General features: G+C 45.4%; 1 protein-coding gene across 2 annotated transcripts in view; it reads left to right on the top strand.

The window, feature by feature from the left end:
- Positions 1–22,037, top strand: part of LOC126266632 (transmembrane protein 8B) — a 257,077-nt gene that overhangs the window by 140,034 nt on the left and 95,006 nt on the right. For both annotated transcript variants that reach the window (XM_049970990.1, XM_049970991.1), the window contains one exon: positions 1,942–3,549. In XM_049970990.1, coding sequence (XP_049826947.1) covers positions 1,969–3,549 — 1,581 coding nt within the window. In that variant the 5' untranslated portion in view covers positions 1,942–1,968. The remainder of the gene's footprint in view (positions 1–1,941; positions 3,550–22,037) is intronic.

The following is a 22,037-nucleotide window of genomic DNA, read 5'->3' as shown; positions in this document are numbered from 1 at the left end:
AGACCACCGCGGATATTTGTGGGTACTTATTTATTTGCTCAACTGGAGTGTCTTTTGGTTATCCCACTGAGTGGGTCGTTGCCCACCCGGTCTGCTCAGTGTTACCTTTGGTGGTGCCTTTGGTTCCTTTTTGAAGGAATTCACGTGGGTGGTTCCTGTTACCTACCCGGAGTTGCGTTCATGTATGGTATATTTGGCGTTTGATGTGTTGGGTACAGTCTGCCTGAGAAAGCGGTTTTGGACAGTATACGCCTAGCGAATTACTCCTGCTTGGTATCTGTAGTTTTCTGGGACCTGAACAACACGATCTCCCCTCAATTTGGTTTGTATAACAGAATTTAGAGGTATGTTCTGTTATTTTTATCTCACTGTGTTATTATTAAGTTGCTGAAATAGTCGCGTTTGGTGTCGTTAAGGCACTTCTAAGGCTGTCGTTTGACTATTCATGTGCCCTTGGCTTTTATTGTTTTGTTTTAAGAAGCGAGAATTGTTCATTAAGAATTGTGTGTGTTGGCTTCCGGCACTTGTTAAGAGCGCCCGAGTTAACGGCGCCGTGGTTATCATGTGCTTTCGGGAGGCACTTTGTTGTTCTTCTTTCGTAACTGATTGAGGGGGATCCGCTAACAAGGCAAAATCAGGGACGAACTTACGAAAAAAATTACACGTACCCTCGAAACGGGTAACACCTTATTTATCGCCGGAAGCTGAAACTCTCTAATAGCTCGTGTCCGTTCCTGATCTACCTCCACACGTCGTTCAGAAACAACATGTCCCAAGAAGGCAATACTGGTCTTGTTGTTGTAGTTGTTGTCTTCAGTCCTGAGACTGGTTTGATGCAGCTCTCCATGCTACTCTATCCTGTACAAGCTTCATCATCTCCCAGTACCTACTGCAACCTACATCCTTCTGAATCTGCTTAGTGTATTCATTTCTTGGTCTCCCTATACGATTTTTTACCCTCCACGCTGACCTCCAATACTGAATTGGTGACCCCTCGATGTCTCAGAACATGTCCTACCCACCGATCCCTTCTTCTAGTCAACAATACCTCCTCAATAGTTATGTGATGCACCCATCTAGTCCTCAGCATTCTTCTGTAGCACCACATTTCGAAAGCTTGTATTTTCTACTTGTCTAAACTATTTATCGTCCACGTTTCACTTCCATATATGGCTACACTCCATACAAATACTTTCAGAAACGACTTCCTGACACTTAAATCTATACTCGATGTTAACAAATTTTTCTTCTTCAGAAACGCTTTCCTTGCCATTGCCAGTCTACATTTTATATGCTCTCTACTTCGACCATCATCAGTTATTTTACTTCCCAAATAGCGAAACTCCTTTACTACTTTGTGTCATTTCATAATCTAATTCCCTCAGCATCACTCGACTTAATTCGACTACATTCCATTATCCTCGTTTTGCTCGTTTTGCTAGTGTCTCACACAAACTATTGTGTACAGAGCCGGCCGCGGTGGTCTCGCGGTTCTAGGCGCGCAGTCCGGAACCGTGCGACTGCTACGGTCGCAGGTTCGAATCCTGCCTCGGGCATGGATGTGTGTGATGTCCTTAGGTTAGCTAGGTTTAAGTAGTTCTAAGTTCTAGGGGACTGATGACCACAGCAGTTGAGTCCCATAGTGCCCAGAGCCATTTGAACCATTTTTTTTGAGTACAGAGTGTGCTGTTTGGATACTGTTGGGTGGAAATCCTTGAATAGTTGCCCTATAAGAACACACATTCCAGCGACCACTCGCGTAAGGCGGGAAATCCGGCTCTCGACAGGATTTTGATATGTAGCATGTTTAGAATGGCACTCGCAACTGGCGAAAACTATTCATGATCTCGTAAGGGCTCCCTTCCTACCGATTGACGGAGACCCTAATGAACTGGCTTTGACGGTGAATAGCGATATGAGGTGCATTTTGTGTTGTTACAGATGGCCGAGTAGCCGTTGCCGTAGACCATGGACGTGAACGTGACGCGGTGGCTGTTGGCGCTGCTGGTGGCCGTGGCGGCGGGAGGCGCCGCGCGGGCGGACGGCGGCGCGCTGCGGCGCGTGGCGCGCTCTGCGCGGCGCGACATCTCGACGTACCGCGCGTACCGCGACGTCACCGTGCTGCCGTACGCGGTGCCCGAGCGCGCGCGGCTCGCCGTCTTCTCGTTCACGGCCACGGAGGAGATCCGCACGGGCCTGGGCTCGTGCTCGCCGCGCAACGTCACCGTCGACCTGCGGCCCGGCAGCTTCCCCGTCGTCAGCCCCGACGGCGCGCTCTTCCCCGACGACTTCGCGCCCGTGCTCAGCGGGCCGTGGTACGCCGGCACCGCGCTCAGCGACGGCCGCGCCTTCGCCGTCAACGTGACCTACCCGCTGGCCGGCGACTGGTACGTCATCGCCTACGTCAGCTACACCGACCCCGACGACGACAAGATCACGCAGCAGGGGCTGACCGCCTCGTGCACCACGTTCCTCGAGTCCACGCTGGACGTGCTGCAGGCGCCCGCCGACGACATCGCCGTGCTGTCCATAGGCCAGCCGCTGCCGCAGCAGGTGGAAGCCGCCGTGGGGCAGCCGCTGCTGAAGGAGTACTCGGTGTACGTGCCCGCCGCCACGTGGGAGGTCACCGTCAACGTCACGGTAGAGCGCTGCCAATCGGGGTGTCCCTCGGTCACTATTCTGGTCCGCGCCGGCGGGCTCCCCACTAGCGAGGATACGGGCGATAACAGTACCCTGACCAAGACCTGTGACAGTGAAGATATCGTCTCGGCCGAAGACTGCATCTTGAGCTTCGCCCCGTGGGAGGAGAGTTGGCACTATGTGGTGCTGGCACTGGACCTGCCCGAGAAATCGTCCAAGAGGAACTTCAGCGCAGTGACCTTCTCCGTAGACGTGTCGACGGTGCAGACGGCGATTTCCCCATTCTTCCTATCGCTGAACACCAGCGACGTTGCAGCGCCGGCCGGCAACGCCTCCGCCGCGCCGACTGCGCTGGCGGTCGGGGAGGCGGCGCGCTGCGACGAGTGCTGGCCGCAGGTGGCGCTGATGAAGCAGTCGTACCCGCCGTTCTTCATGCTGAACTACGTGCTGGTGCCGGGCGCGGACGGAAAGTCGCCGCCGGCGCTGAACGTGACCACCGCCGGGCCGACGGTGCTGGGCTTCGCGCTGCGGCCCGTGTCCGAGGTAGGCGGTACGCTGACGGCCCAGCTACAGCTGCAGCTGGACGCGCAGCTGCGCAACGCCACGGCGCGCGGCGCCGGCTTCAACGTGTCGGTGGTGGCGTGCGTCGCGCACGGCACTCGTGCCCAGCCGCTGGCCGGCGACCTCTGCGTCGCCCCAGGCTTCTCGTCGGGCATCCAGGCGCCGCTCTCCGTCAATTCGACGAGCACCAAGGCGGCCACCGCTAAGGTGCACATACCGTTCCCCGCGCCCGGCGCCTGGTACCTGTCGCTGCAGCCGCTCTGCTGGGCGCAGTCCAACGGCTCCGTCAGCTACCTGCAGTGCACCGGACTCACCCAGGTCGCCGTCTCCTTCGTCATCGACTCGGAGGTTAGTGTGTGTGTATTGAGGCTTGATGCACACCAGCAGTTTACATTGGAGAGCAAAAATTAAGGAGGAAAATAGCTTTCACATGACGTGTCAAAGCTATTTTCCTCCTTAATTTTTGCTCTCCAGTGTAAACTGCTGGTTCACATGACGTGTCATACCCCCCCCCCCCCCTCCCCATGTACCATGGACCTTGCCGTTGGTGGGGAGGCTTGCGTGTCTCAACGATACAGATAGCCGTACCGTAGGTGCAACCACATCGGAGGGGTATCTGTTGAGAGGCCAGACAAACGTGTGGTTCCTGAAGAGGGGCAGCAGCCTTTTCAGTAGTTGCAGGGGCAACAGTCTGGATGACTGACTGATCTGGCCCTGTAACACTAACCAAAATGGCCTTGCTGTTCTGGTACTGCGAACGGCTGAAAGCAAGGGGAAACTACAGCCGCAATTTTTTGCCGAGGGCATGCAGCTTTCCTGTACAATTATATGAAGATTAGATGGGTAGATCACATAACTGATTGAATAGAATTGGGGAGAAGAGGAGCTTGTGGCACAACTTGACTAGTAGATGGGATCGGTTGGTAGGACATGTTCTGAGACATCGAGGGATCACCAATTTAGTATTGAAGGGCAGCGCGGAGAGTAAAAATCGTAGAGGGATACCAAGAGATGAATACACTAAGCATATTCAGAAGATGTAGGCTGCAGTAGGTACTGGGAGATGAAGAAGCTTGCACAGGAAAGAGTAGCATGGAGAGCTGCATCAAACCAGTCTCGTGGCTGAAGACGACAACAACAACAACAACAACAATAATAATAATAATGACGTGTGACTCAAATAACATAGATATATGAAACTTGGAACATACAGGGTGGTCCATCTGATGTTCCGGATGAGATTATCTCGAAAACTATACATCGAGTAAAAACAGTGGGTAAGACAAGCTTGTAAGCTCAAAGGGCGACATCAAATGATACTACACGTGACCTGCAGCCCCCGCCCTCTTGACTGGGGCGGAGGGCAACTTTTAAATCTTAAATAGAAACTCCCATTTTTTATTGCGATTAGGATTATCCATAAAAAAAGTAATCACGTTTTGTGTGAAATATTTTTTATACCACTGATAGATGGCGCCGAAATCGAGTATAAAGTAAATTTGGCGAAGAACTCTGATTCATTTAGAATTATCCGAGAACGACGCGTCAAATCGATAAAAAATGTGCACCAATTCTTTAGTTACGCCAAATTAAGCTATTGTTGTACAAAATATTCTGTATCCTACTTTTAGCGTTACCCAGGAACAACGACATGGACGTAGTAGAATGTGTTCCCATGCGGTGCCTCATTAGTGTGAGTTCCCTTGCTTCTCACATGTTGGGGTGCTTAATTTATGAAATGAGCCACGAAGAAATTGTGAAAATTATCCCCATTTGCTTCAGTGCATAAATTCAATCGTCTGCGAAAGTTGTCCACAGTTTTGAGCAGCACATCCCGTGGTATGGCTGCACACGCTCTTCCAATGCGTTGCTCCATATCGTTTCGGGTTGTGGGCTGTCGTTCATAAACAATATTTTTTAAATAAGCCTACAAGAAAAAATCAGGAGATGTTAGGTCTGGTGAACGTGAGGGCCACTAAATTGGTCCGCCGCGTCTTAACCACCGACCGGGCTACCGTAAATTTTAAACGTTCCGCAGATTTTTATCATAATGGGGAGCTGCTCCGTCCTGTTGGAACCACATTCGTTGCCTAGTTTCTAAATTAAGGTCTCCCATTAGCTCCAACAAATCATAGCGGAGAAGTGATAAATACGATTCCCCAGTAACATTTTGGTCAAAAAAATACGGTCCTATCAAGTAACCGTTTAAAATTCCACACCAGACCATTAACGACAATTTTTGTTGATTGTCAAAGGTTCTGTGCCAGTGTGGATTGACAGGGGACCAATAATGTCAATCATGACGATTTAATTCGTCATTGTTTTTGAAAGAGGCTTCAACGGTGAACATAACGTATCTAAAAGAATCATTGTCACCTCTTATAATTTCGAAGGCGTTAATACCTGTGTCAGTGTGATATGATACGCTTGATATTTATGTGCCTTCAAAACCCTCAAAACAGTTGATTTTGGTGTTACAGTTTGTCTCAAAATCGCACGGCTACTAATTTCGGGATCCAGTTGAACACAGGCGATAACGGTAAGGGTACGAGAGTCATTTTCATTGTATTAGCGATGACGGGTGGACGGTGCATGTGCCCATTTCGAGCTCGTTGAGTGCAATTTCGAATAATGTTTCCGCTTGGATGTCGTCTGTTTGGGAAACGATCCGCATACAGTTGCGCAGCTGCAGCGTAATTCTTATGGCATTCACCTAAAATTAACATATCAACATTCTCTGTAGGAGGATAGTGAGCCATGTTCCGCTAAAAAATCATTTACTTTCGTCAGTTGATGTTTACGGTTCACAATCTGAAAGTGAAGAGACGTCTCATCACATTGCACCGACCTTTATTCTGAGCCATAGTTCGCAGTTTGGCCACGGTAGCGCCACAGTCGGGTGATTAATGCAGTTGTGAAGAGTTCCCTAACGAGATTTTGATACCATTCCGCCTCCCTCTGCCAAAAACTGTGGCCAGTAGATTACATTTGTAAAAAAAAGCGTAATTTGGCGTAATGAAAGAATTAGTGCACATTTTGTATCGATTTGATGTGTCCTTCTCGGATCATTCTAAATAAATCTGAACTCTTCCCCAATTTTAATGATTCTCGATTCCAGCGCCATCTGTCAATGGTTTAAGAAAATGTTTCAGACAATACTTGACTACATTTTTATGGAGAATCCGAATCTGCAATAAAAATGGGGTTTCCATTTAAGATTTAAAAGTTGCCCACCCAAGGGGGCAGGGGCTGGAGGTCACGTGTAGTATCATTTGATGCCCCCCTTTGAGCTTACGAACTTGTCTTACTCACTATTTTTACCCGCTGTATAGTTTTCGGGATAATCTCATCCGAAACTTAAGATGGAGCACCCTGTATGTAGAAAGAACAGTTTAGTACATTGCAGAAGCTTACTTAAGTAAATAAACAATGAGAGGAACAGAAAGGACAGTTTTATTCAAATGTAATTATTACACTGAAGTCACCATCGTTCATGATGGTCCCCTGGACAGAGTAAGGCAGGACACGGGCATGAGATTACCACGGACGACATTGAACGTCGTGCCCACAAGGCAGGTACGGAGTTCTTCAGCCAGGGCGTTCCATTTCTCTACCAGCCTTGTTGACAAATGCGGAATGGTCGTTGCTGCAAATGGACGCGCTGCAATGCATCTTCCCACATGTGATCGACGGGATTAAAGTCAAGGGAAAAAGACACGTCAGTCATTTCCCTGAATATCCTCTCTTTCCAAGAGCGGTGTCACACACGTTGTTCGATGTGGTTGCGAATTATCTTCCATAAAAGTGAAGTTAGGTCCCAGTGCAGTCCTGAAAAGAATCACATGTGCAAGGAGTACAGTGTCATAGTTACGCTGACCTGAACCATGTTCAAGCATTGGAGGTCAGTACGCCAATGCAGAATTTTGCCTCCCTACACCATAACACCTGGACACCACGCCAATAATGTTCGACACTAATCCCTGATGCATTATGTGTTCCCGTCTGTCGCCATATGTGAGGGTACGTCCAAAATCACTACCCAGACTGAATCTACACTCTTTCCAAGAAGAGCACACGACTCCACTCCTCGCTGGTCTAGGTCCTGTGCTCTTGGAACCATCACAAACGGTGCTGCCGGTGAGAAGGTTGGAGCGTGAGATAGCGTGCCTTGTAGTCCTGTTAAATGTGGTTGTAACTGCGTACGCTGTTTGAAAAGGGTCCCTTCGTGCCTGCTGCTTTAGTTGACCATGGTCTACCATCGCTTCTCCTCCGGCAGCAGTCCTTGCGGTTCGAAACGCTCCTCATGCACGAGAAACAATGCTGTGACCAATACCAATTTCCTGGGCCATACGCGTCACAGTTCGTCCTCCTCCTAGGTTTCTAATGATTCTTCCTCTTATGAAGTCATCCAAATGCAGTCTCTGGGCCATGATAAAATGAGACGCTGCCATATGTATCGTAACTATTCGCTGATCGACACACACACACACACACACACACACACACACACACACACACACACACACACACACACACTTTTTCTTTTCCTTCACCTGCCTCGTGCCGGCCGGAGTGAAAATGGTTCTAGGCGCTTCAATCTGGAATCGCAGTGACCGCCACGGTTGCAGGTTCGAATCCTGCCTCGGGCATGCATGTATGTGTGTGTTGTCCTTAGGTTAGTTAGGTTTAAGTAGTTCTAAGTTCTATCCGACTGATGACCTCAGATGTTAAGTCCCATAGTGCTCAAAGCCATTTGAACCATTTTCACCTGCCTCGTGTTGCGGGGCCAGCCCAATTTGGCGGTGAAGTCACAATACCTCACCCCAAGTGGCATCCAGCTTCCCATGCACGACGGCTAGACCTCTGGAAACCTGCCCCCGCACCTTTATTGATTTCCACAGTGTTGTTAATATTTTACGTTGCTGTATCTAGGTCGACCTTAAGTTTTGCAGAGCAGTCTATTATCGATTGTCCCCAGCGCCGGTTCGTAGCGCGTTTGATGAGTACTTGTAAAACAATGGAGCCACTACGGCTGTGAAACTACGAACACGCCTCTCGAGCGCGGTGAGAGAATTGTGTTCGCCACCTACTTCTGCTTCGCAGAGATGATACCGATCGTTGTGAAGCAGTCGTTGTTGTGGGACAGCTAATCAGCGTCCAAATGTTTCGCAACCCTAGCAACAGCTGCCATCAGCCTGACGTGGATACAGCCGTTTTGAATTTGAAATTAGTTTTTGAAAAGCTGAAGAAATACCTTGGACAACAGAACACATCGGGAAAGGGTTACCATGAAAAGATAAAGAAGAGACCCACGTTGTTCCAAGTGCGTGAAAAGTTTCATAAGAATTAAAATTAAAAACGGAGAGAAAACATAAGCAAGTACCAGTGTTGGGCAAGTACCACTGTTAAATTAGCGTGTTTGTGTAGCTCGAATATGGCCTTTCAAAACTTGAAATAGCCCTAACGAGCAAATGCTTTGCATCCTGGCCAGAGCTCTTATATCAGAATTTAAAAATCTTATGTAAATAATAATGGCTTAAAGCTATTTTGTTTCAGCAGCTTCAGTGTAATCACTTCTTTATTGCATAATAGTTACTGTACCATCTTTCGTCTGCCTACTTACAGTACTTGTTGCCTTCCAATACAGAAGCAGTTTTAAAGCGGATTTTAGCTACATTTTGTCGGAGCATCGCGAGCGCATGTTGGTTTTTACCGATGGGTCAGAGCACGGGGACAATTTTGGATTATCTCCTATCTCCCCGCATTTGTATCATTGAACTCAACCTACCAAGCCTCCACTCGGTATGCTCTACGTAGCTGTGTGCGTTCAAGAAGGCACTGGGCGGCCGTTGCGGCCGAGCGGTTCTAGGCGCTTCCAGAGTACTCTTTCCATCAGCTCGCTCTCACTTTTGCGTCCATGGATGCCCTTGTTATTAATTTCTCCGAATTTTATGCTGAATCTGCTCTTACAACGACCATTTCTGTTTCTTTACGTTTTCCCTAAAGCTATTTCACATCAGGTTTCCTGCACTTCGTATTTATTTCATTTCTAAGTAATTGCTGTTGCTGTATTCTTGTCTTCTTCCGAACGTTCTCATACTTCCTTATATCGTCGATCAGGTTTCATTGCTGTTATCTTCCTTGAACCTGTGTGTGTCCAACTTCTGTTGTCCGTGCTAGCTAAGGCCATTCCTCTTCCATAGATCTGCCTGCTGCAGCATCTGCAGTCTTAGATGATTACCTTCTCTCATTCCCGGTACTGAGTCCATATTCCCACATACCCCGTTTTCTACTGTTTCACTAACTATTGCTTAGAACTCATCCACGATCATTAGCTATTGATCTCCTTTACGGTCTGAAATACACGTTCATTATCCTCTTATAGACTACTGGCTATTAAAATTGCTACACCACGAAGATGACGTGCTACAGACGCGACATTTAACCAACAGGAAGAAGATGCTGTTATATGCAAATGATTAGATTTTTAGAGCATTCACACAAGGTTGGCGCCGGCGGGGACACCTACAACGTGCTGACACGAGTCAGGTTTCCAACCGATTTGTCATACACAAACAGCAGTTGACCGGCGTCGCCTGGTGAAATGTTGTTGTGATGCCTCGTATAAGGAGGAAAAATGCGTACCGTCACGTTTCCGACTTCGATCAAGGTCGGTTTGTAGCCTATCCCGATTGCGATTTATCCTATCACGACATTGGTGCTCGCGTTTGTCGAGATCCAATGACTGTTTGCAAAATATGGAATCTGGGGTTCAGGAGGGTAAAATAGAACGCCGTTTTGGATCACAACGGCCTCGTATCACTAGCAGTCGAGATGACAGGCATCTTATTCGCATGGCTGCAACGGATCGTGCAGCCACGTCTCGATCTCAGAGTCAACAGATGGGGACGTTTGCAAGACAACAACCATTTGCACGAACAGTTCGACGACGTTTGCAGCAGCATGGACTATCGGCTCGGAGACCATGGCTGCGGTTGCACTTGAGGCTGCATCACAGACAGGAGGGCCTGCGATGGTGTACTCAACGACTAACCTGGGTGCACGAATGGCAAAACGTCATTTTTTTTCCGGATGAGTCCAGGTTCTGTTTACAGCATCGTGATGGTCGCATCCGTGTTTGGCGACATCGCGGTGAACGCACATTGGAAGCGTGTATTCGTCATCGCCATACTGGCGTATCACCCGGCGTGATGGTATGGGGTGCCACTGGTTACACGTTTCGGTCACCTCTTGTTCGCATTGATGGCTCTTTGAACAGTAGACGTTACATTTCAGATGTGTTACGATCTGTGGCCCTACCCTCCATTCGATCCTTGCGCAACCTTCCATTTCAGCAGGATAATGCACGACCGCATGTTGCAGGTCCTGTACGGGCCTTTCTGGATACAGAAAATATTCGACTGCTGCCTTGGCCAGTACACTCTCCAGATCTCCCACCAATTGAAAACGACTGGTCAATGGTGGCCGAGCAACTGGCTCGTCACAATACGCCAGTCACTACTCTTGGTGAGCTGTGGTATCGTGTTGAAGCTGCATGGGCAGCTGTACCTGTACACGCCATCCAAGCTCTGTTTGACTCAATGCCCAGGCCTATCACGGCCGTTATTACTGCCAGAGGTGTTTGTTCTGGGTACTGATTTCTCAGGATCTATGCACCCAAATTGGGTGAAAATGTAATCACATGTCAGTTCTAGTATAGTATATTTGTCCAATGAATACCCGTTTATCATCTGCATTTCTTCTTGGTGTAGCAATTTTAATGGCCAGTAGTGTACTTTCGTCATCTCCTGCAGGTGTCGTCGGCATGCATACTTGAAATATTTATTGTTGGTTTAGTGCCATTCTTTGGAGAATAATCGTATCACCGAATTGTGTAAAGTTAAAAAGTCTCCACCCTGAATGAAATTCTTACTCTACAGCGGAATCTGCACTGATTGAAACTTCCTGGAAGATTAAAACTGTGTGCCGGACCTTGACTCGAACTCGGGATCTTTGCCTTGCGCGGGCAAGAGCTCTACCGACTGAGCTACCCATGCACGACTCACGAACCGTCCTTACAGCTGTACATCCGTAGTGGTAGCTTACTTGCTGACGTGGGGCAAAGGTTTCGATCTCGAGTCTCGGTCCAGTACACACATTTAATTTGTTTCAAGTTTCTACACTATTTCCTATTCATAACGAATCCTATAGCAGTTATGCCATTTTCTGTTTCTGCAAATATTACCCTATATTCGTTTGATCAGAAATCATTATCCCCTTCCAGTTTCATTCAGTGACTCCCGCTGTATCTAGATTGGGCGTTTGGCTCTTCTCTTCTCGGATGTTGTTGCTTCCGTACGATGTTCATAGTGGTATTCTATGCTCCGACATGTTGGATGTTATTCTTTAATTGGTTCTTCAGTCTCTTTCTCGTCTCCCTTGGAAATTCGCTGCGGGTGATCCGAATGGAGGACTAATGCTGAATCTTTTGCCAGTGGAGAGATCATCACGACAAATTCTCAAATACAGGCCACTGTTGGTGTGGATAGACATTGTGTCGTTGATGCAGTGCTTTCCGTTACTTTCTACTTCCTCAAGCCGTTGCTGACTGATGATTCTTTCCGCCTTTTTCTATGGGCAGTTTCACACCCCAAGGGCAAAATAGCGCCCTGAGCCTCTGTCCTCTCTTTTGCCCTCGTCGAGAAGGTCGTTGGCAAAATGAGGGTGACTTCTGAAGCCGGAAATCATCGGCTCCTATTGCTGACGATTTGTATCTAAAATCTGAGCAATGGGTGGAATCGCAGACTTATGAATGGAATCGGAGACTTATGTCGAAGCACAATTGTGTACTGATACACATTAGATTCTTGACGTAGAATGAAATTCCTGCTTGTCTATGAGCAAAAATACCGCCAAATATTAATTGTTGGCTTGCAAGATAAGGATAGAATGCACATTTTTTTTATGTGCGTGTAGTAAATCTGACCGAATTAGACTTTAATACGCAGCAGTGGGACTTACTTAATAAAGGCCTTAAATATATGACGTCCAATGGCGGCTAGATGCTAGGACAGTTACGTCAATGGTTATAGATTTAAAAACTGCGCTAGACGCGACAATTCAGAAAAACTAAAAATTACATGTAAGGCCAATGATGTTATTGGAAAGGCTACTCATAAAAAAACCTAGCACTAAAGATCAGGTGCTTATAAATCCTATTAATAAGAAGTTGAAATCAGAAGAGGCATTAATTGTACTTGCTGATAAGGGAAACATATCAGTCATCGTTTATAGGAAGGACTGCATCACTAAAATATTCCAGTTTTTTGAGGAGACCAACAACCAACAAAGAAATTATGATTCCACTGAAATGTAAGTGAAAGATCTCGACACGTGCATAGGCGGTTGTCCCGCATTTTTTTTTCCTGGTCTTGTGCCAAAACTGAGAGTGATGAATCCTAAGACATCGGTCCTTCGTGTCCAAATTAAGACTCATCAGTCTGGTTGCCCAATACGTCCGATAATTAACGGTATAGGAACCCATGTGAATCTGCCTCTAAATACATATTACTGTTACTACGGAAAAATATTTGCAATCTCTAATAGAAAAAGATTCGGTTCAGCTACTCGCTGGTAAAACTTTCCCATCTGATTGCAGTTTGCTCCCATTTAACATTAAAAATCTGTGTACAAACGTACCTCTGGACGAAACGATCCTCATCATACAAGAAAATTTCCTAAAAACATCGGCATTTGCGTGCAGAGGAGTTAGCAGAATTAATCACTTTACTTAGGCTGCTTACGTACTACAATTACGTCCCTTTCAACGGTCTGTATTAAAAACAGAATGTGGGTCCGGCCATGGGAACTGTTTAGTAGAGTGTCTCACGGATGTTTTTGTCAATCATCTACAGTGTAAATATTTTAGACGGAACGCCGATCACTGTCAATAAGCACTATTTTATCGCCGCTACCTACATGATTCTATTATTGTCTTCCATGGCCCTGTTTCTGACATAATTGCTACCTGAGCAATTAATGCCTTAAACGGAGAGATGGTATTCACTCATGAAGCGAAGAATGATGAAAGGACGCTTAATTACTTAGACTTGCAGCTTCAAATTGTTGGGGTGTTAGTCGTTTTATATCAATCGTACACCCACGACTAGCGATTCTGTAATCCATGCTTACTCCTACCGCACTCATCAGTACAAGTTGAGCCTTTTTTCCAAATATGTGGCACGCTGCATTAGTGGGATACCAGTCAGCCAGGCCTCCATAGAAAGAGTCGGTCTTATTTTATCGTAAGTCACTTTACTTTTTTGTATTCTGTAACTTATATTTTTATTCCAGTGCCCAGAAATTGGTCTGTCAGTAATTTGCGGTGCTTTCTGATGCCTTGATGTTTGAGTTGTGGGTTTTGTATGCATACGCTGTACTAACGCTCTAATATTTAGCTGTTTTATTCCGTATGACAGTTTTAATGACATATTTTGACTAGCTGTTTGTCATCAGTTTATCTAATTATACTGTTTTATACAGGGTGGTCGGAAATTCCCGTTACAGACTTCTAGGGTTTGTAGAGGGGAGTGAGTACATCGTATTTTGAACATGAACCCATGTCCGGAAACGTCACCCAACGAGACTACAGAGCGTCAAAGTTATAGGCGCGGGGTGATTCCGTGATGACGTTACAGATTTTCTAGGATGATGGAGAACGATAAATGTATTAATTTGAAGTAAAGACCCCTCTACCGGAAACGAACGAGTCGAAAGTCATAAACGAAAACCGTTCTGATACCTCTGACAGTTGAATACATGTACCGGTTCATGTGTTGCGAAGAGTGTAGGGTTGGTAACTTTAAGAGGTGGCAGTATGGACAAAAATAAGAAAAAAAGTCCAATAAACGTGGGCTCTAAAATGCATACCTGAGGAGCTATGGCCATTCGTTCATCTTGACTAACGTGAAGCACATCTCCTCTATTTTGCAAGTGTTCATAGCTGTTAAGGTACGCACTTAACAGCCCACATTAATTGGACATTTTTTCTTGTTTTTGTTTCATATCCAGACACTTGTACGTAAGTTTCTATTACTTTCACTTCATTTTAGCTGCGTGGTCATGCTAGATAGGACCCGGCCCCTTCCTCTGTTAGTAATTATTGATTTCTTGTTTTTATAAAGAATTTGATGATGCGTACAAAGTGTGTACGCGTCATTGCCATAATTTCGTAACCAAGACAGGTTTTAATCTGAAATTTTGTATAACCCATTGAAGCATGATGCTCGAACCAGTTGAAATATTCTGTGTTCATGACATTAGGCTCTTCATTTACTCTTTAACCAACTCCCCCGTTATTTTACAACAAGACTATACCGATGTACGTAGACACTTACTTTAAAAACTAATTTTACTTTTTCATTGATTTAAGGAGTTATTTTATTGATCACAATCGGAAAAGATTGGAAAGGAACGAAGTAGTGGAAAACATCATAATTAGTGGGGGGGGGGGGGGGGGGGGATACTGCGATCAGTTTCTTGACACATTCTCTCAACTGCTTTCCCAAAGCAGTTTTCTGTTGTAAGAGCCGTTCTAAAAGTAATGTACCAAAATGGAAACAAAATTATGTACCAATTGCAAAAGTGAGAAAATCTTGGACAAACAGCCAGTAAGTAGCAACAGAGAAATCATCAAACTTGGCAGCAGACGTTAGAAAACAAAGATAAAAATTTTAGGAACATGCTCAAAAGACGCTCAGCAGTGAGAATTACACACAGCATTATTATATATGTATGAAATGAGCGAATGTGTGTGTATACAAAAAGCTGAAAAGGACCTCTAGAAAATTCAATAATAGCAGTGGAAGTAGCAGAGATGAGTCTGTTCCATCGAAAGGTAAATTTTTGGGTAGTACAGACAGAGAACGAGGTTCCAGAGTAGCCAGTAACAAAGTAAACTGAGGATAAATAACACACGGAGTCAGAATGAGCCATATGGAAGATCAGGAAAACGGCTCTAAAAGCGTTGCGTGATCCAATAGGGTCCATACGCAAATACTAATAATGATAACAATAATTATTATTATAATTATAATAATAATAGTGAAAACTCGTGATTATCAAGTGTTAAGATCACTACTTAGAAACAACTGTTCTTACTAGGAGAGAACGCATGCCAGCGTAAACACTGCTCCACCAAACCTGTATGTGTTGCCTCGTCCTTTCGCTCTGAACACGAATTGTCGTTATTCCGTAAACCTATTTTGTCGGTCTCATTCATTGTGTTAATTCTCTGCAAAAAAATTGTACTGCCTTTATGTACATCTACTAAGAGGCGTAACGTAGTAATTATCTTGAGGACTTCACATGATTTATCGTACCTAATGAGGGAAAACGTAAACTTTGTATCATTGTATCCTGTCGGACGGCAGTGAACGGTTGATTCGGTCACGAAATTCGGAGTCGTATAAAAATTGTGCGTCGCCCATAATAAATGCAGTAATAACGCCGCTATATTGCGTATGAATGTAAATTGCGTTCTCTTATAAATATGAATGTTATTTCGATCAGACGTTATGTTCTCTCTTAATTAAAGGTCGTTCGTTATTCATGCAGTCTTGATGTGTTTTTGTTTGTTTCGGTAGTTGCCAAGTTACGCAGGACTCTGTCCCCCTCCGTGCCGTCTACGCTGTAGTTCACAGTTAGCAAACAAACTTCTCGCAAACTAAAACTGGCGGAAACCAGGGGGACAAATTCCCCAACTACAGTATATACTGCGAAAAACACTGTCTGCCGTTTTTCTTTACTTCCTTTGAGTTCATAAATAAAATCCACCGTCGTTAAGAGTAAGATGCTTCTAAGAAATAAAGGAAAAAATAGCGTTGCAAACAACTGCTCAGTTATCTGACTGCGATCATGTGTCTTACTGAGGTACGGACAAAAAATGGTTCAAATGGCTCTGAGCACTAAGGGACGTACTTCTAAGGTCATCAGTAAGGTCATCAGTCCCCTAGCACTTAGAACTACTTAAACGTAACTAACCTAAGGACATCACACACACCCATGCCCGAGGCACGATTCGTACCTGCGACAGTAGCGGTCACGCAGTTCCAGACTGTAGCGCCTAGAACCGCATGGCCACTCCGGCCGGCTTAGGTACGGACGTGTGCCGTGTGCTGAAACGTAGTGCGCCGAAATTGTTATCCTTAAGCCTTTCTAAATAAAAAAAGTTACTAACATTCTCTATCTTTACTCATCGTGTGTAGCCTACGTATTTATTTTTCAGTATATTCACCCTGCCGACTAACACATTTCTCCTGACGGGAGACTAGTTTGTCGATTCCATCACTGTAGAATGTTTGACTTGTTTACGGAGGCACAACCTCACCTCTGCTTGCAGCGGTTCATCACTATAAAGTCCCCGAAGATGTTCTTTACGTTTTGTCAACAGATGAAAATCGGTTGGGGCCAAGTCGGTACCGTATGAAGGATGATCGATGGCAGTGAAACCAAGGCGGCGTTGCTCAAGTGTGATTTGGCGTTGCGTGCTGGAGTAGAGGATGCCCCATGTGTCGCCGAACTCTTAAAATTCGAAACTTGATTACAGCACGCTGTTCCTCACGCACCGAAGTAAATATTCGAGAATTCGAATCGAGAACAGCTGCCAACACGAGTAACGTAAAAGTAAATATCCTCAGAGTAGTGAAGCAACTCAAATCACTTACTAAAAGCAAGTCTTCTGGTCCAGACTATACACCAATTAGGTTCCTTTCGGAGTATGCTGGTGCATTAGCTCCATACTTAACAATCACATACAACCGTTCGCTCGACGAAAGATCCGTACCCAGATTGGAAAGTTGCACAGGTCACACCAATATTGAAGAAAGGAAGTAGGAGTAATCCACTAAATTACAGGCCCATATCGTTAACGTCGATATGCAGCAGAATTTTAGAACATTTATTGTGTTCGCACATTATGAATTACCTCCAAGGAAACGGTCTATTGACACAGAGTCATCATGGGTTTAGAAAACATCATTCCTGTGAAACACAACTACCTCTTTATTCACATGAAATGCTGAGTGCTATTGGCAGGGGATTTCAGATCGATTCCGTATTCCTGGATTTCCGGAAGGCTTTTGACACTGTACCACACAAGCGACTCGTAGTAAAATAGCGTGCATATGGAATATCGTCTCAGTTATGTGATGGATTTGCAATTTCCTGTCAGAGATCACAGTTCGTAGTAATTGACGGAAACTCATCGAGTAGAACAGAAGTGATTTCAGGCGTTCCCCAAGGTAGTGTTAAAGGCTCTTTGCTGTTCCTTATCTATATAAACGCTTTGGGAGACAATCTGCGCAGCTGTCTTCGGTTGTTTGCAGATGACGCTGTTGGTTATCGCCTAATAAAGTCATCAGAAGATAAAAACAAACCGCAAAACGATTTAGAAAAAAATATCTGAATGGTGCGAAAAGTGGCAGTTGACCCTAAATAACGAAAAGTGTGAGTTCATCCACATGAGTGCTAAAAGGAACTCGTTAAACTTCGGTTACACGATAAATCAGTATAATCTAAAAGCCGTAAATTCAACTAAATACGTAGGTATTGCAATTGCGACTAACTTAAATTGGAAGGGAACACATGTTATGGGGAAGGCTAACCAAAGACTGCGTTTTATTGGCAGGACACTTAGAAAATGTAACAGATCTACTAAGGAGACTGCCTACACTACGCTTGTCCGTCCTATATTAGAATGCTGCTACGCTCTGTGGGATCCTTACCATGTAGAACTGACGGAGTTCATAGAAAAAGTTCAAAAAAAAGGCAGCACGTTTTGTATTATCGAAAAATATGGGAGAGAGTGTCACGGAAATGATGCAGGATTTGGACTGGAAATCATTAAAAGAAAGGCGTTTTTCGTTGCGACGGAATCTTCTCACGAAATTCCAATCACCAACTTTCTCCTCAGATTGCGAAAATATTTTGTAGACACCGACCTACATAGGGCGGAACGATCACCACGATAAAATGAGGGAAATCAGAGCTCGTACGGAAAGATATAGGTGTTCATTCTTTCTGCGCGCTATACGAGATTGGAATAATGGAGAAGTGTGAAGGTGGTTCGATGAACCCTCTGCCAGGCACTTAAATGTGATTTGCAGAGTATCCATGTAGATGTAGATGTAGTAGTTACGTAATACACCTTCTTACACGCTACAGTTCGGAGGCTTCTAGCTGCAGACGTTTGCATGTATGTAGACATGAGGAGCAAAATATAAAATGTTAATAACGCTAGTTTTATTTAAGAAGCTGTAAGAGTTTTCACATACAAATATTCGGAGGCAATACTTTTCAGCAAGCCATCGTATCTGGTTTATTATGTAACGCAGTAAGAAGAGTGTGAAGTGATTTCCGACACAAGCTAGACAAGGTTCGCCTGCTGACTGTAGTTGAAAGGGTATAATCATCGAGGGAAAAAAGAAGAAATTCGAAAACCGAACTCGCACCCAAAAATGAACAGTCAACCGTATGAGTTGAGTGTGTTTGAAGAAAGCAGCGTGTAGTGGATATTGAGGAGTGCCATGTGTACCCAGAGTCGTGAATTCTCGTCATTCACGGCGAAACCAACTCTCTCTCTCTCTCTCTCTCCCCCTCTCCCTCCCTCCCTCCCTCTCCCTCTCCCTGCCCCCTCCCCGTCACCCTCCACCGGCGACCATGCCCACCAAAGTCTGGTTCTCAGTTCGCTATTACGTAAATACCTCTGTAATAACTGCTAGCCTCCCTACGATAGGTGTAGATGCTACTCGTAGTGGGGTAGCACTACCCCTCCCGCTTCCATTTACAAATGGTGCAGTGCAAGAACATGCGTAGGTAGCTTCCGTATTAACTTAAATTTTTCCTGCATAATTTCCCGAAATATTCACATTTCGCTCGATTTGATATTTCACAAAATTGTGATAATTTCTTCAAGAAAATTATTTATGCTGATGACATTCATTTGGTGATACAGAGCCCCAATTTTTCTGATGTGTACTTGGATGTATACTTCAAGAAATTGGGACCTCCACCTAAATCGTCAGAAAGATGATGTAGCCGGCCACGGTGACCGAGCGGTTCTAGGCGCCTCAGTCCGGATCCGCGCGACTGCTACGGTCGCAGGTGCGAATCCTGCCTCGGGCATGGATTGTGTAATGTCCTTAGGTTCGTTAGGTTTAAGTATTTCTAAGTTCTAGGGTACAGATGACCTCAGATGTTAAGTCCCATAGTGCTCAGAGCCATTTGAACCATTTGTTCGGCCCCGTAGGACATAGAGCACACTGGACAGGATCCGAACTACCTATGGCAGATGTGGTAAGCTACAATACAGGTGGGGAAAGAGTAACATTGCGGAGTGTACCTGTATATTTCCAGGAAAGCTGTCGCATCGTTCGAGAGTGGCCTCAAAATTCGTACCCAAGAAAGACCCTCGGATTGTGTGGGTACTACAGCAGATGTCATCAGCTATATGAATGACATGTCTTAAATTTGTAAATTATGTACATATTTCATTTGTATTTCTAAAATGATACCTAACTACCAACGATTGCTAATAATAATTCATTGCAAGTTTTGTAATGATTGGTTTTTATGTATAATGGAATAGATTCGAAATTTCCACACGTAATTTTTGCATAAATAAGACTGCAGTCCGTCTTGAGAAAACGTGCCTTTCGTCTCCTGTGGTCCACGCTGAGACACACTTGTTCCATTCCACTTACGAAAATTCCCGCACATATCCCCAGCGAAATCTTTTGATCTCTTGTTTTGGCATTATATTTTTCGTCACCTGAATGATGTGAAACACTTCACTGATCTGGCAGTAGCTCCAGATTTATAATGTGACGTATGTGGCAATTTTCACTGTAAGAGGTGTCTGTTAGTTGGCCATTCCTTATTTTTATACGTAGGTGTTAATAACCCATCATATGTTACCTCAAGTCAAGACCGTATTTTACCTCAAGTCAATGATTCGTGCCCTCTTCGAAACGGAAGTACTTTTTCCTAATGCGTTAACCAGGTTTTACGAGGGGCATCCAAAAAGTGAAAGTATGTTGGTTTTACTAAGAATTCCAATACACCATATTAATCCCCATTCTTTTGCCTACAAAACTCTATTTTTCAACGTAATCTCCGTTCATTGCGATAGTCTTACGCCGCCTTGTTGGGAGGGCTGTATGCCGGCATGGTAACCCTCCCCATCATCAACGAACTGCTTCCTATGGAGTGAATCCTTCACTGGGCCAAACAGATTCAGATCGGAAGGCGTGAGGTCCGGGCTAAAGGATGATGTGGAGGAACAGTCCAGTGAAATTTTGTAGCTCCTCTCGGATGCGTACATCCGTGTAAGGCCTTTCATAGTGATGCAAAAGGAGAACTTCGTTTGAATTTTATTGCCGACGAACACACGGAAGTCCTTTCGTCACCTTCCTGAGGATAGCACAATGCACTTCAGAGCTGATCGTTGCACCATGAGGGAGGACATCAAACAGACTAAGCCCTTCAGAGTCTCAGAAGACGGTCGCCATGACATTACCGTCTGAACGTGCGGCTTTGAACTTTTCCTTCGGAGGACAAGTGGTGTGGCGTCACTCCATGGATCGCCGTTTTGTTTCCGGTTCGAAGTGATGAACCCATGTTTCACGATCAGCCTCGTAACGCGTAGTCAATTCCGCACAGATGGTTCTTTGTTGCTCTTTATGATATTCTGTTAGGCGGCGAGGAACCCAGGGCACACACCGCTAAGTACCTCAAATAGAGGACGTGTGTGTCAGCACTTCCAAGAGATACGTCCAGTTGTATACTTTTTTTCCACAGTTGTACAGCGAACTGTTTGATTGGGATCCATCGATCATTTCGAATTTGTGTCCGTACTTTGCTACATTGCAGGAGTCACAGCTTTGGGGCCGGCCGGGTGGCTGTACGGTTCTAGGCGCTACAGTGTGCAACCGTGCGACCGCTACGGTCGCGGCTTCGAATCCTGCCTCGGGAATACATGTGTGTGATGTCCTTAGGTTAGTTAGGTTTAAGTAGCTCTAAGTTCTAGGCGACTGATGACCTCGGATGTTGAGTCCCATAGCGCTCAGAGCCATTTGAACAGCTTTGGGCGGCCTGCCCGCACGCAGGAAATCGGACGGGTTTGCGCGCCCTTGTTGCTCAACAACTCACCGTGCTTTTATTCAGTACCAGTTCTCTGCAGACTTTCTGTAAGTGCCTGTGAATATCTGCGATGCTCTGCTTCTTCCGCCATAACAAATTCAGCGACGAATACTTGCTTGGGTCCGCTACAGACAACATTTTGAAGGCCTCGTATAGTGCCGCCTCCTGTTGGAAGTTGGTGAAACTGTACGGTGTAAAGGGGGAAAATTCCAGGATGTTCCACAAAAAATGCCGAATTCTTTAAAATGAAGACGACCGAGAAGAAAAGTGTCACGTGATTTATAGAACGTCTTTGGCAACTATAGAGAACAGGAGTTGATCCAAAGCCGAATTCAACGTATGCGCCGTTTCGAACCATATATGTCAAATATCACCCGAGCTGGTTGAAGTTTTTTGCCGGTTTTCAACGGCCGTGTTCGTGAGTAACTCGTCATTTTCGCTCAATAGAGAATCCGCACAAAATTGAGGCAACGGGAAACTATTTACTCATTTCCGACACACTGTACGTGCACTACTTCTCTCCTTACTATAAGCTGTGAGTTACTCTGCGTCACATGCTAACATCCGAGCCCAAGGTCAAGCTTAAATATTTGCATCAGCGTTGAAGTTCTCGTCACTAAGAAGTCAACTCTAGAACA

Source organism: Schistocerca gregaria, chromosome 4 (genome assembly GCF_023897955.1).
Source record: "Schistocerca gregaria isolate iqSchGreg1 chromosome 4, iqSchGreg1.2, whole genome shotgun sequence".
NCBI classification, from domain to species: Eukaryota; Metazoa; Arthropoda; class Insecta; order Orthoptera; family Acrididae; genus Schistocerca; species Schistocerca gregaria.
Note: the sequence above shows the minus strand (reverse complement) of the source record. Positions and strands in the feature narration are given on the sequence as shown.